Raw genomic sequence first — 15,239 nt, 5'->3', positions numbered from 1 at the left:
TGCAGAAGATCAAAATACACTGTTTTGGATAGCGGGCAGATAAGCCTTCAGCTACTCTTTTATCTTATTTTTAGAACATTTGAAGAGTTCAGATACTCTGCCAGTGTATGATACCTTAATGTTTTGTGCAAGTAAGAATACTGACCGGATTCACCTTTACACCAAGGTAAGCATCGAGCAGATTCTGTAGCTTGAATCATACAAAATACTTCCTTTTTTTTTCCATGTTTCAATGAAATATTTAATTTAATAAACAAAGAGATTGGCATCTACTTCCTTTTCTTCTTAAAGCTAATCATCAAATTCTGATGTTAAATCAAAGAGAGGCAAACAGCATAGTAGTTAAGAGCACAGGCTTTAGAGCCAGAGTGCCTTGGCTCAAATCTGTCACTAACTGGAATCCTGGACACCTTACTTAATTGCTCTGTGCCTCAGTTTCCTCAACTGTAAAATGTGGGGAAGAGTTTTTGCAAAGATAAAATGAACTAATTCCTGCAAAGCACTCAGCACGGTGCCTAGCCGTAGTAAGCTCTCATTAAATATTAGCTCCTGCGCTGACCATTTGTAGCAGCAGCAACAGCAGCGTCTTTACGCAAGTCTCAGCCTGCCCATCATGTTCATTAAACTCTATGAAAATTTAAAAATAAGATTGCTGATTCTTGCCACAGCCTAGGTTAGCAGAACTCAAAACTTTTCGTCTTTAGACCTCTTTGCACTCAAAGTTTATTGAGGACCCCAAAGAGCTTTTGTTTATGTGAGTTATATTTATTGATATTTACTATATCTAAAATTAAAAAGAAAACATTTAAACATATTCATTTATTATTTTAAGAATAACTATAATATAAATACATATTTATATCATTAGCATATTTTCATGAAAAATGTATTTTCTGAAACAAACATAATATTTAATGAATATTTACATTTTTAGCAATTTTTGCTAAAGGCTTAGTAGAAAACAGTGGGATTCTCATATCTACCTGTGCATGGAAAACTCCACCACACAATTGTGACAGAATGAGAATGAAAAGGGCAAATAATGTTACGTTATTATTACAGAAACACTTTTGACTTTGTGGATCCCCTGAAAGGATCTTGGGAGCCATGTGAGAATCTTTGGCCTAGGAAAACTGGGATGAATATTTGAAGAAAAACAACTTGCTGAAATTATAAATACTTTTGTTTGGACTACAGTTTCACATTTCTAATCTTTATAGTAAAATGATATTTGAAACTTTTTAAACCGATGGGCCATTCTATGGGAAGAATGCCTTTTTAAAGATAACTTAATGTTGGAGCTGCCCAAACTCAATTGCACGTTACCTACTACACCAAATATAGAAATAGATAGATGGTGTACCATGCCATAATTTTCAGTTCTAACTGAAGATTAGAAGACATTGGTGGAAGATTAGGAGGTTGTGAGGATCGTGAATACAAAATGCCCAGGCAGCCTCCATTCTAAATCCACAGCATCTGCCATGATCAACAGCCATGGGAGGGACACCAAGAATAAAGCCAGCCAGTCCGCATACTCCTCTTGAAGCCTGGGACCCCAGGGCACTGTGTGTGGAATGTCTAGACCTGGGAGGAGAACCAGGGACTCCTCTGCTCACCTGGAGGCAGATTTAAGCACCTGAGCCACCCTCATCCCCTTGAGGAGAGAGCTCCAGGCCTGCGTCTCAGGCCATCACATGAGAATAACAGAGAACTGATCCCCAGGTGAGCTTGAAGTCAAGAGGCTGAAAGTCGGACTCGAGATGGAGCACACCACAGAAATTCAGAAGCCCTTAAACTCTTAAACTTTTTACTCTATACAGTGAATGTTCAGCATCCTAAATCATCTGTTTAGTGTTTTTCCCTCTTTGGGTGGAAACAGGAGAGAAACTGCAAACTCCTGACAGAGGCTAGTGTGTGCTGGGCGAAGGAACAGTGACAGCCTTGCTGACCCATCTCTGGCTCTGCCTCCCAGCCTGTGTAGCAGAGGCCTCCTCATGTTCTTGACATCTCTCTAAATGGTTTCCAGTGCATTTTTATGACTATTCTAAATACTTGCATGTCCCATTACCAGGTAATTTTGTAAACAGTAAGCACATGAAACAGGTCTTTTCTCAGCTACAGTAGAGATGAAATATTTCCTTTTTACCTTGGAAAAACTAAAGTAGAAATTTGGGTTAAAAACCCAGTTCACTACCTAAAAGAGTACCCCTTAAAAGGAAGAGCAGTAACAGATATTTAGCAATTTATGTCATATTAACAGTATACTCTAAAGAACTGTTTGTTTCACCCTGAATCCCAAGTCTAACTGAGTTTAGAATAACAACTATATATCTGAATGTTTAATCTGCATATAATTACTTTTGTGTGTTTCTTTCAAAATGACTGTGGGAGCTGTAGTGTTTCTTTTTAGCTGGGAATGTTAGAATATGGGTTCAACTATTGTTGCTATAACATATTTTCATATACAGAAATTCTTCTTCCCCTTTATAAAAGAAATACTTCATGTTTATACTTGCCTTTAACTGACCACACCCTTCGGCATGGTATTTTCACCCTTAACAGTGAGTGCCTTGGAGGCACTGCGAGGGCAGCAGGGAACCTGCCCTCCTCCGCTCAGTGTCCTTTCAGAGGAGCTGTGGGGTGGAATCTTGTCTAGAATGAGCCACCTCAGTTTATCTTTCAGGAGACGGGGCATATTATATCATAATATCATTCTTTTGAAATAATTACTAGTGCCTACACACAAAATGGATTAATAATGCTTCTTAATCTATAATCAGGATGGAAACAGGATGAACTGTAATTTCATTCCTTTGGATATAAAATTAGACCTTTGGGAAGATTTACCTGCAAGCTTTGAACTGAAACAAAATCGCTCCCTGGTAAGAATAGTTCTGTGAATTTGTTTTCAATTAAAATATGAGTAATTTTAATGGCCATTTTGAACTGAATAAAAGCCGAGTACTTTGTGGCCTGTTGCAGGATCACATCACTAGTAGCATTTTAATCGGTCCAGGCAGTGCCTATGCATTACCCCGGTGTTAAGAATACATGTGCAATCTGTTTCCTTGGTGAGTGATCGCACCCAGGGTTGCTCTTTCTGTGGATAGAATCATCCTCACATCATTTAATTTCTTATTCACAGGACCAGCAACTGCGATAGTTGTATCTGACAGAATCACATTTTATCTTTGAAGATTAAGTTCTAACAATGACAAATTCTGAGAGTGATTAAAAGAGCATGCTGGGTGACTCTTGATTCATTGTCAGAAGCGCCAGCAAGCAGCTGCAGGCCACGTACCTGCCAGGAAGGCCTCAGGTCCTATCTATGACCCGCTGAACTGCACTGCTAAGAAGAGTCAGCATGCGCAGGGCCTGACCCAGCATGCAGTGTGTACTACTTTCTACAAGAAAATAGTGACTGTGTTTTTGCCCTTTTAGTGGGAATCAAACATTGTCTGTATCTGTCTTAAAGGAAAAGGTAGCAGTGAGTTATTTTCTTTAGTGTCATCTAATCCTGATTCTCAGTCCCAGAAAATAGCATTACTTATAACTGACGAATAAGATGAACAGTACTCTAATAAAAATGTCCCAGGTTTATTGATGGTTATTTTCCTGTGATTACTTAAGTCCTTGGGCACAAAGCAATTCTCAGATGTTGTATGTCAGTCTGTCACGACTGCCACACCTGCTGCCCCCAAGACCAGTTTTGCCTCAGCCACAGCTTCCAGCAGCCAAGCCTCTTTCAGTCTCACTGAGCGCAGTGCTGCTGCTGGTCCCTATGTGTGTTGGACATGTGTGCTGGGGACCCTGAAACACACCTGCGGGGAGTCTTCAGATTGGAAGAGACCTGTGCCCAACTGGCCATATGTGGTTCACCAGAAAGATACGAAATTTGCATCAAATTGAAGAAAGGCTTAAATTGTGAAACTCAAAATCCTATTTGGGGGATATAATAAAACATCAGTTTTCTGATGTTATAAGTATCCTCACCTTCAAAGGAAGGTGACTGTTGAGCTCTATACACCCTTGTCATTGTCTCCTTTTGTGTCAGATTTTGAGGTTTGTTCGAGAATGGAGTAGTTTAACTACCATGAAGCAAAGAATCATCAGGAAAAGCGGACGGCTATTCTGCAGCCCAATTCTTGCTTTCGAAGAGATCACAAAGCAGCAAACCAAACAAAATAGTACAAAAAGGTATGAGTTGTCTTTCTCTTTTTATTTTGTATTTTAATTACTTGTCATTGTCATTTCTGGGGGGGCGGGGCAGGGAGGTCCAAGGCATTTATGTAACAGCTAATGAAATCCTGATGAATGAAGAGAAAATTACACATAAAATGACAGCGTATTTTAAAGCAACATAATTAGATATTTTGTGAATTGGATCAAATCTCCTGGGAAGATTAGGTTGTCCACATCTTTCTCACCGTAACTCTCACTCACCAGGAGAGAGGCCAGAGCCACAGGTTGGCACCACCTGTGACCTGCCCAGCCTGGGACACTTATTAACAACAGGAAGACATTTCCCTGTTAGAACAGCAGAACACACCCATGGGCCCCATCTGCCCTGTGCTCCTGAGGTGTCAATCTTGGGTGCCCTGCTGTGGCGGAGCTGGTTCTATTTGATGCACCCCCACCCACGCGGTGGGAGGTAACTATTATGCCTGTGGTTGAAAACAAAATGAAAGGAAAGGGTAAGAGTCTTACATTTGAAGCTGTTTTGCCTTTATCATTACAGGCCCCTTTTGAACCTCTGTGCACTTACTCTTCTTTCTTGGCATCATAGTCATCTTTGCCTCACCTAGGCATCCCTCTGTGTGATCCCCATTTTCTGTAGAGCTTTCCTTGGCATGAAGCAGATTCTCAGGAAGCACAGTCAGCTGTTCTGTTGCCCTACTCTTGCTTAGGAGGAGATAACAAGGCACCAACAGCTGCATGGCAGAAAAATCCCCTGTAGCTCTTGCTGTCTCCATACACATATAATCTCTCTTCATCCCCGCATGCTATCATCACTTTGTGATCTCTAGTATTTTCCATGCACACAGGTAAAAAAAAAAAAATTCATCAGTGGTATATGAGAGGATGTGGTTGATTAAGTTATATCCTCGCACAGTGAAAAGTCTCTTTAGTTCTTTCAAAATAGCCTTTGGTATATTAATATGGGAAAACAAGAAATGATACTTGTGATAAATTATTAAGGGTAAAATAAGTATAAAAAAGATGGAGACACAAATATATGTAATTGCTATTATTAATATAGAAAGTATCTGGAAGGATACATTAGAAAATCTTACCAGAGGTTTCTCTAGAACGGTGGTTCGCAACTGGGGGCAGTTTTACCCACCAGGCTGGCAATGTTAGGAGACATTTTAGTTTGTCAAAATAAAGGGATACAACAGGGCAACATCTAGTGGCTAGGGGCCTAAGATAGTGATAAAACCCCACAGTGAACAGGACTACATTCCCCAGCAAAGAATTTTCTGTTTCAAAATGTTAATAGCACCACTATTGAGAAATCTTGCTCTAGACCATAAGATTAGTAGATTTGTAGAGGTAGGGGCTTTATAGTTTATGCTAGGATCACAAACTAATGACAAAAACAAAGCAGGAACCGTAAATGAACAAATGAAGTCAGGTGTAAAACTAAAAAAAGATGGAGTAGGAGGTAGAATGATGGCAGTTGGAAAGTACATAACCCAAGTAACATCATTTAAATTCAGATTTAAAAATAAAATACTGTATGAGTCAAATAAAACCCTTTGATGTATTTATGAGCTACCAATTTTGGACTCCTGCCTAACCTCTTCTGTACTGATTGAATTTTTCTCACAAGCATATATTACTTCATATAAAAATACATTTAAAATATATGTGTGTATTTATACATACATACACTTACACATACATATGTGCACACATGCATAACAAAAAGCATGATGCCTATTTTACTTTTCTCAATACTTCTTCCAGTCCTCTCCATTTTCTCATTTTTATAACCACAGTCTTATTTGGAGTATTGGTCTTCTCTTTGCATGATCAAAATACCCTTCTTAATTGAATTTATTGCCATTTCCAGAAATGTCCCATTATTTCTTCTCCATCAGACATGAATGGCCACTTAAAGAACCTCTTGACAGAGATGGCTGATCAGGTGAAAAGCAAGTCATAAAACTGATACAAACCAAAGTTAGACACATAGTGTTATTTATAAAATTATATGTTGATGATATCTTACAGATAACACTTGTGTTAACAAGCAGCAGAGTAAATAATTGGACTTGTATTTTTAAGAGCCTACTCTGACAGCAATTGGAAGATTAGATTGTCAGGGCAAGACTTGAATTGGGGAGACACCTTGAGTCAGTTTTCTACTGCTACAGTGACAAATTATCACAAACCTAGATGCTTAAAACAACAGTAATTTATTATCTCATGGTTTTATAAGTCAGAAGTCTGAGTTGGCGCTACTAGTTTCTCTTATCTAAATTCTATAAGGCAAGAATCAAGATGTTGACCAGTGGGGCTCTTACTGATAGTCTGGAAGAATCCACTGCTGTGCTCTTTCAGGGTGTTAACAGAACTCAGTTTCCCATGGTGGCAGAACTTAGGTTTCTTGGCTGGCTGACAGCTGAAAGTCACTCTTAGCTTCTAGAAGCTCCTTCCTAGTTCTACCCCTACATGTCTGGGCCAGGAAAATTGTGTGAATTCCTTGTGCCTGGAAATTGTTCCCTAACTTAAGTTCTGCTGATTCGTAAACTTAATTACATCTGCAAAGTCCCTTCACAGCACTGTCTAGATGAATGATTGAATACCGGAGACAGGAATCCTAGGTAGATGTCTGTAAAATTCTGCAAGTTAAAAGACTTTTGTAGTAAACTCTGGGGTGGGGTGGGGAACAATGAGGACTTACATTAAGGCACTAGCAACAGGAAAGGAGAAAAGAAAATGAGGAGAGGTTAAAAAGGTAGCTCTAATCAACCTTGGTCTAGACCGTAGAGAGGGAGGACACCATGGAAACTGACAGCACAACCATGACAGGGGAACTTGTATGCCTGTAGAGGGGCAGTACTTTGGGGAAGCATGCTGATTCTTGCCGTGGAAGCCAAGTCTCAGTGAAATAGAATGAACTATGTCTCTCTGGAAGCAAGTGTGAAGGACAGGGCTGCACAGCAGCACTGTGTGGAAGTCTGTATGAGGAAGGTTAGACATTGGATGTCTTTCCCCCACTGTTCTACCAGTTTACTTTCTAGAGAAGCTGAACCAAAGGGGCATCACGCTTGGAAGCACCAGGCTCAGTGAACATAAAGGAAGAGGCATGATATGAAAACTAAACAGTTTCCACATTCTTCTCAGCTTCCAGAATACTGGCAGCCACATTTTATTTCCTAGGCAGAAGATTAGAAGACTCACCTCTGAAAAAAATGAAATGACCTCACAATAAAAACAAACAGATACTGATTTTTAGGAATCCCCCCAAAAGCAATGGCTAAATCTCCAACCAGATTATCCTCTGGTAATGTCCACCAGTTTTCAGGCCCACCCAAGCTCAGGGCTTACAGTCAGTTTTTGAGTAGCTCACTCTTAAATATGAATGGAAGCCAAGATCACCAGCCATTGTTTTGGTTCCTAAGTGAATTCCCATTTGTCAGAGGCTAGTATGATTGACTGGGAGCCCTGTTGGATTTAGGATGACAGCTATTTAGCTGCTAGCCACAGCTCATCTCCAAAGCAGGTCAGTAACCTAGAGGTGAGCAGTGTTTTTACTGGTGTGGACTGCTTTCCAGCACACACTCCTCTCAACACACTCTCCTCTCTTCTTAGAAAACTTACAATCCTCCCTTCACAACCTCATCCAAGAATTACTTAGTAGGCAACATTCTCCCTTTCCTATTTATCAAACTGGGATTTACTATAATCCTTTTGAGAATTGATATACTTCCTAACAAACCTTAGTGGAAAATTAAATATTGTTAACTCACAACTATGTTTGAAAAGTTTTCAACCCCTGCCATGATTTGGAGTTGATTGATCTGTTCCTTACGGTTTCCAAAAATCTGTGCTTAAAACTCTTGTAGGAAAGATTATTTTTAGTTCTTAAATCTCTGAATAGATTTCTCAGCATCTTTTAAAGTTCCTGAGTTAGGTTTCTAAGCATTTAAACATTGAATAATACCTAAGGCAAAGCTTAATATACCCTTTCCCCTCAAAGCCAGGAAGCTTTTGAATCTACTTAGAATCCACCGAAATACTTTAGTTGAAATGCCTTTGTCAAGGGAATTAAATGGTTGAAGAAATGGGGGCAGGGGAGTTTAAGAACTAAAAGGGCAAGTTAGAGAATTTTAAAAGAATTCACTGTGGTTCTTTATTGCTTTAAGATATACAAGTGGTAAAAATGCAAATGTATGAAAAGATAATCACCCTTAACAGGAGAATGCAAATTTAAAGCTATAATGAAGTACCTATCACCATTAGCAAGAAGTTTTTAACTGACAGTGCCTTGTGCTAGTGAAAATGTGAGGACACAGCTACTCTTATTCGTTCCTGGTAGATCTGTGTGTTGGTACAAACCCACATGAGAGCAATGTGACAAAAGCAATCCAAATTTAATGTGCCCAAGACTTTTGACCTGGCAATTCTACTTCTGGGGATTTATTTTACATATATTTCATATGTAGAAAATATCATGGATAGTGATATTTTTGACAGCATTGTTTGTAATAGCGGAGACTGGAACAACCAACATGCCCATTAATCAGAGACCAGTTAGATGTATTATATGGTTTATCCAAATAATGGAATATTGCAACCATTTGAAAAATAGGACAACTCTGTGTACTACTATGGAGACATCTCTGAGATGTGTTTAGGTAAAAAGATCAAGGTGAAGATTAGTGTGTATATGATGCTACCATTTGTTTTTAAAGGTAAAGGGTATAATGGGGAGTATCTGCTAATGAGTTCAGGTTTCTTTTTGAGGTGATAAAAATGTTATGGAATTAGGTAGTGCTGATGGTTGTACAACTTTGTGAATATACTAAAATGCACTGAATTGTAAAAATTTAAAATGTTAAATTTAGTGGCATGAGTTATGTGTCCATAAAAATACTGAGATAAATAAATAAAATGGATAATCTATATACAGAAAAAGTAAACTATTTCTAAAAGGATAACTTAAAAACTAGCAACAGAGGTAGCTTTGGGGGAGGTAAAAAGAAGAATGGAATGGAAGGGAAACTTATTCACCATATATACTATTGCATGCCTTTTGAATTTTGAAATATGTGCAGTATGTATCATCTAATTGAAAAATTAATAAAATAATTTATAAGAAGGAAATCTGTTAATTATTAAATCTACTCTAACAACAGAAAAGCAAATTGCTAAAATTTTGCCTACACTTGCACAACAGTAATTCCATTGTGATTTAACTTTGATTTTATTGTCAAGCTCCCAAATGAAGTACTCAAAAATGTGAAGAAATTTATGTTTAAACTGATATTTTTAAAAAACTACAATAGTTGTTAACTACCAGAGAAACTGGGCCATGCTAATTAAAAGGACTTAATTGGGTAATTGCATTTCATCTACTTAAATTCCCCTGTCACCTTTAATTGGGATAACTTTCCTCTTTACTTCCAGTCCCTAACCATTGTGTGGTATTGATAGTGTTGTGTAATAAGGTTTTGAATCCCACATCAAGACTGGCTTCACTTTAGTGGATGATTCCATAAACCCCATATGGGCTGATAATAATGGAAACAACCTTGAGATTATAGAAGATGTGATTGAACCTGTTTAAAAAAAGAATCACTTTACCTGGCATGCTGATACACACTATTATAACTGGTCGAGGTGATTTGAGGAACCTTGAAGAGAAGGCCAAGAAAAAGGTAAAAATACAGTTAGAGATTTTCTGCAGTGTGGTAAGCTATATATTTAAGGCTGCCAGTTGTGCATGTATTTGAGCATTTCTTATGCCTACACCTACTCCTTTTTTCCTCTAAGTAAAAATTGGTCCATACAATATTGAATGACTCTTGAGTTTCTTAGAAAAATAAATCTTTAAAAAATTAATGTGGAAGAAAGAGTGTTTCCCACATGTGGAGACCAATGTAAAGGGAGAAAATTTTGTTTCCTAATTTCAGCATCACCATACCAAATAAATGGTATCTTGCTTTTTCTCCTAGTGCATTTAAAAAAATTTTTTATATATATTCATTTTAAAGAGAGATGAAGGGAGAAAGAGAGAGAAAAAGAAACATCAATTTGTTGTTTATGCATTTATTTATTGAATCTTGTATGTTCTCTGACCAGGGATTGAACCTGCAACCTTGGCATATCGGGATGATGCTCTAACCAACTGAGCTACCTGGCCAGGGCCTCTCCTATGGCTTTTGCTAGGAGCAGTGTGACCATGAAATAGAGAAAGTCTTACAGGAGGGAGTAAATCTCCTTAGCATGTCCTTGTTTTAGATACATAACCAAAGAAGATGTTGCTGCAGCCTCAATGGACAAGGTGAAGAATGATGGGGGCCATGTCCGTCTGATCACAAAGGAGGCCAGGCCACAGGACACAGCTACAAAGTAAGGTTTATTTACGAGTAGGGCATAGTAGTACTAAGACCACTCCTTTAAATCTTTGTATTTGTTTTTGTAATAATGCTTTACCTTTGTGTGGCCACTTTACAGGTTATAAAGAACTTTCACAATATAGTAGCTCTTCAATTCTCCTAGCAATCTTGTGAGGCACATGATGTCCTCACCTTAGAAATTAGAGACGGAAAAGGTATTTTTAGGACTCTAAGACCAGGTGGACCAAGTGACCTGCCCTAGGCCACTAAGATATTAGGAGACTTGAGATCAAATATGGGCTCTGCCCTCCTACCGTGAGCTCTTTCAACCCTAAGAAGTTTTTGTTTTAACACTTTCAATAAGCAGCTATAGAAAATAGGCAAAGCATTTGTAATTTCCATGTAGGACTTTCAACATAATTGAGTAATACACCTTTTCCTTTTATTCTCACATATTGAGCACATGTCCTATTTTGTTTCCTTTCTGATTTTAAGTCAATAAAACTGAGTTTACCTTTAGGAGGCACATATTTAGCAAGTCTTCAGTTCTAATTTCTATCAAGATTTTTTGGCTACTTGGCTCTAGCACTTTACAGGTGTGACTCTGTTTCCTGTAGGGCAGCAGAGCCTAGAAGACGGGGTTCGTGAAAGCCTTACTAATGGCCTCTCTGTCCTAAAGAGGGTGTGACATTTGGAGAACATGATAGCACTAACTTTAGTTGGGGTTTCGCATTAGCCTGTCCTCTCCTAGCCTGAAGAACAATTTTCTAACTTCTTCAGATGTTTCAAAATCTGATTGTTTAACTTGAAGATATCCAAATGCTCAAGAGAGGTAGCATATTTGTATTCAAATTTATTTTTTTAAAACACCATTCTTTCCTTTATTTGGCATGGAGTATAGAGTGCTGGCTGTAGCCATTTCATTTCCACACTGAAGCATACAATCTGTGGGTCCTTTGTTTACTGTTTATCAACATAGAAATTTTGAAGACCTTTATTTGAAGTTATGCCTATTTAACTAATGTAAGTATTTATTAGCTGTTTTGTTCAATTCTAGAAACTTTCTTGAAGATGGAGCCTGTTTCCCATTTCTAAATTCCTGCCTAACCCAAGCTGATCACAGTGTGAAGCCTTCTACATCCAAAGGCTATTTGCAAGCTATGGATAATGAAGGAAATCCACTTTGCCTTCTCTGTCAGCAGTCCACTAGCCAAACTAAGCAAGAATGTAAAATGAACGCTTGGGATTCACGGTTTTGCTCTCTGACATGTCAGGAGGAGTTTTGGATTCGTTCTAATAACAGTTACCTACGAGCCAAAGTATTTGAAATTGAACATGGTGTGTGTCAGCTATGTAATCTGAATGCACAAGAACTCTTTTTACGTCTGAGAGATGCTCCTATAAGTCAGCGGAAGAGTCTTCTGGATATTACCTGGATTTCAAAGCTCCCTTTAGAACAGGTAACTTGTAATTGTGTGACAGATAGGAGGCAGCATTGTGTTCAGTGATGAGTATTGACTTGCTTACCTTTTAACATTTTAATATGGAAATGTTTGAACATATGTACAAAAGTAGAGAGAAAAATGAACCTATATACCCATCATCCAACTTGAATGGTTGTTGGTATTTTGCCTTCATTTTCATCTATCCTTTACCTCAATTATGTTTTTTCCCCCCTTGGGATTACTTTAAAGCAAATTTTAGACCACATTTAATTTCATCCTCAAATACTTTCATTATATATCTCACAGATAGAGCTCCTCCCTCTCTCCCTTCCTCTCTCCCTCTTTCTGTCTGTCTGTCTTTGATTAATAATCCCACACCCCCAATACTCATTATCACACCCAACACAATTATAATTTCTTGATTTCAGTAAGTCCACATTTGGTTTCCCAGATTGTCTCAAAAACATTTTTTTGTAGTTTACTTGTTCAAATTAGGATCCAGATAAGACCCACACATTGCATTTAGTCATTGTGCCCCTTACGCTCCCTTTAATGTACAAGGGGGGACCCCAAAAAACTAGGATTTATTTATAAAAAATTGTGTATTTATTCTTACATATTTAAACATCAGTCACCTTCAAAATACTCCATATTTGATGCAATACACCTTTCAAGACTTTTTTTCCACTGATCAAAACAGTTTTTGCACTTGTCAGTTTTGATGCCTTTTAGTGCTTCTGCCGTTTTTTGTTACACTTCTCCCAATATTGGCAAAATGTTTCCCTCTGAGTACTTTTCTCATCCAGGGGAAAAAAAGTAGCTTGGTGTGAGATCAGGTGTGTAGGGAGGGGAGGGCATGGGGGTCATGCCGGTTTTGATCAAAAACTGCTGAACACTCAGCACAGTGTGAGCAGGTACACTCATAAGTCACCCATCATGAAATGGCCAAACACATTGAGTCTTCAAAAAAAAATTCACTGAGGCCAAACACAGCCTCTCACAACAACGCCAGCTGTTACACTGATACAGGTGGATTCCTAGAATACTCACTAGCAGGAGAAGCCTGTACTACAAGGGACCTGCCCTCCAGAAGATAATTTTGGGGTTTATTTTTGAGTCTCCTCCTTGTATGTCACCCCATCCCTTTTTTATACCATTGATTGTTGAAGAAACTGGATCATTTGCCTGTAAGATTTTTCACATTCTGGATTTGTCTCCCTGTATTCTCATGGTATTTTCTGACATGCTTCTCCCTCCCCCTGATTTCCATAATAATGGTTATAAGATATGGAGGCTTACTTAGATTCTGAATAAATTATTTGGGGAAGAGATCTTAACAGGTAATACATTGCATCAACAAGCACCTATGAGGACCCCCATACTATTTTCCATAGTGGCTGTACCAATTTACACTCCCACCAGCAGTTTACAACGAGTTCTTTTTCTCCATGTCCCCAATAATTTTTTTTAATTACTCACCCGAGGATATGTTTTTGATTGATTTTAGAGAGAGGAAGGGAGAAAGAGAGAAACATCAATGTGAAAGAGAAATATCAGTTGCCTCTTATACACACCCCAACTGGGGATCAAACCTGCAACCTTTTGGTGTACAGGAAAATGCTCCAACCAACTGAGCCACCTATCTAGGGCCCCAATAAACTTAATTTAAAAAAAAACAACAAAGAAACACCTATGGTCCAGTTGTTCCACTTTTCATGGTGTTAATATTGAATGACAAAGGACAAATAGATAATCCTAAAAATGTAGTTCAGTGCAATGAGAAGGAAACATACATGTTCCTCTGTTGTAAAATATAATTTTTGTGAAGCAGTTTATGACAAAATATTGCTTTATTGTTGTTCATTTACAATTGTCCCAATTTTCCCCTGGTTGCTCTTCCCTGCCCTGCCCATCCACCGTACCCCCGCCCCCGCACCCTCCCACCTGTCCCCTCAGTCAGTCCCCACCCTGTTGTCCATTACCATGGTTCCTTTGTACATGTCTCTTGACTAGACGCTTCCCTTTCTTTCCCCCACTATCCCTCTCCCCTGTCCCTTCTGGTCAATGTCAGTTTTTCTCAGACTCATCAATATTCACTTTGATTCCCAAAACTCAACTGGATTACTAATGTTGTGACCTCATCAGTTCTACATTTCAAACTAAAGCAAGATGTGTAATTTTATAATGAGCTTAATTTTTTAAAAAAATCACTCCTGAGCCACTCTCTGCTCACTAAAATATTAAATTCCTGCCAGTTAGTCACATCATATATATATTTTTTAAAGATTGTATTTATTTATTTATTTTTAGAAAGAGGAAAGGGGAAGGAGAAAGAGAGGAAAAGAAACATCAGTGTGTGGTTGCCTCTCACACCCCCGCCCCCTGCTGGGGACCTGGCCCACAACCCAGGCATGTGCCCTGACTGGGAATCGAACCGGCGACTCTTTGGTTCGCAGGCCTGCACTCAACACTGGGCCACACCAGCCAATGCAGATCGTATATTTTTATTTACCTAGTATTTCTTAATTATGACAGATTTAATTAATAAACATTTCTACATAGATGAATTAGCATGACTTTGAGAAATAGGGAAATACACTACTTTTTAAATGGTATCCTGGGTTCCTGAAATATCCTTTGGTCTAATTGTTGAGAGACATATCGCACCCACCCCAGGGGTGTTACCCAGACTCCAATTGTCTGCTGCCTTGGTGGAGGCTTCCACACAATCACACACACAGTGAAAGGTGTCAAAGATATCTTGAAAGCAGCCTGTCCAGGAATGCAGAAGTAATGTAATATACCTCTAAAACAAAGTGCTCAGAGGATAAGGAGCTGCACAGGGCTCAGGTGGGGGAGGACCAGTCAGAGAGGGAGTGACTCTTTCAACAGGTGAATTTAGGATGTTGAAGACTGGCCCGAAGTGATTTGTTAATTACTAGGAAGAATAAAGAAACACCTTCTGGATCATAGAGTCTGTCAGAGACGAGACTGTTCAAAGCAAAAGAATTGGTTATGAAAGGTAGTACCAAAATGGATTTTTTCCCCTAAGAATATGCCATTAGCTGAATGCATAAGACTGCCATTGGTAGTTGCTCTTAAAAATGCCAAACACCACTGAACAAAGTCTGCTGCTCCAGCTTGCTGCTACTTGGGGCTCGTCTCAGGCTGGGCACTGTTATCAGGTCCCTGTGACGTCACAGGTCTGACAAGTTTCCTT

The 15,239-nt window shown here is 38.7% G+C and overlaps 1 protein-coding gene across 1 annotated transcript in view; it reads left to right on the top strand.

The window, feature by feature from the left end:
• The window catches only part of ZRANB3 (zinc finger RANBP2-type containing 3), a 143,602-nt gene that overhangs the window by 125,111 nt on the left and 3,252 nt on the right, over positions 1-15,239 (top strand). The window contains exons 13-17 of the mRNA XM_054562338.1: positions 75-166; positions 2,784-2,885; positions 4,058-4,200; positions 10,477-10,587; positions 11,632-12,034. Of these exons, the coding sequence (XP_054418313.1) occupies positions 75-166; positions 2,784-2,885; positions 4,058-4,200; positions 10,477-10,587; positions 11,632-12,034 (851 nt within the window). The remainder of the gene's footprint in view (positions 1-74; positions 167-2,783; positions 2,886-4,057; positions 4,201-10,476; positions 10,588-11,631; positions 12,035-15,239) is intronic.

Source organism: Pteronotus mesoamericanus, unplaced genomic scaffold, assembly GCF_021234165.1.
Source record: "Pteronotus mesoamericanus isolate MK-2021 breed Mesoamerican mustached bat unplaced genomic scaffold, CSHL_Meso_final scaffold_651, whole genome shotgun sequence".
Lineage (NCBI taxonomy): Eukaryota > Metazoa > Chordata > Mammalia > Chiroptera > Mormoopidae > Pteronotus > Pteronotus mesoamericanus.
This window is presented reverse-complemented; position numbering and strand designations above follow the sequence as displayed.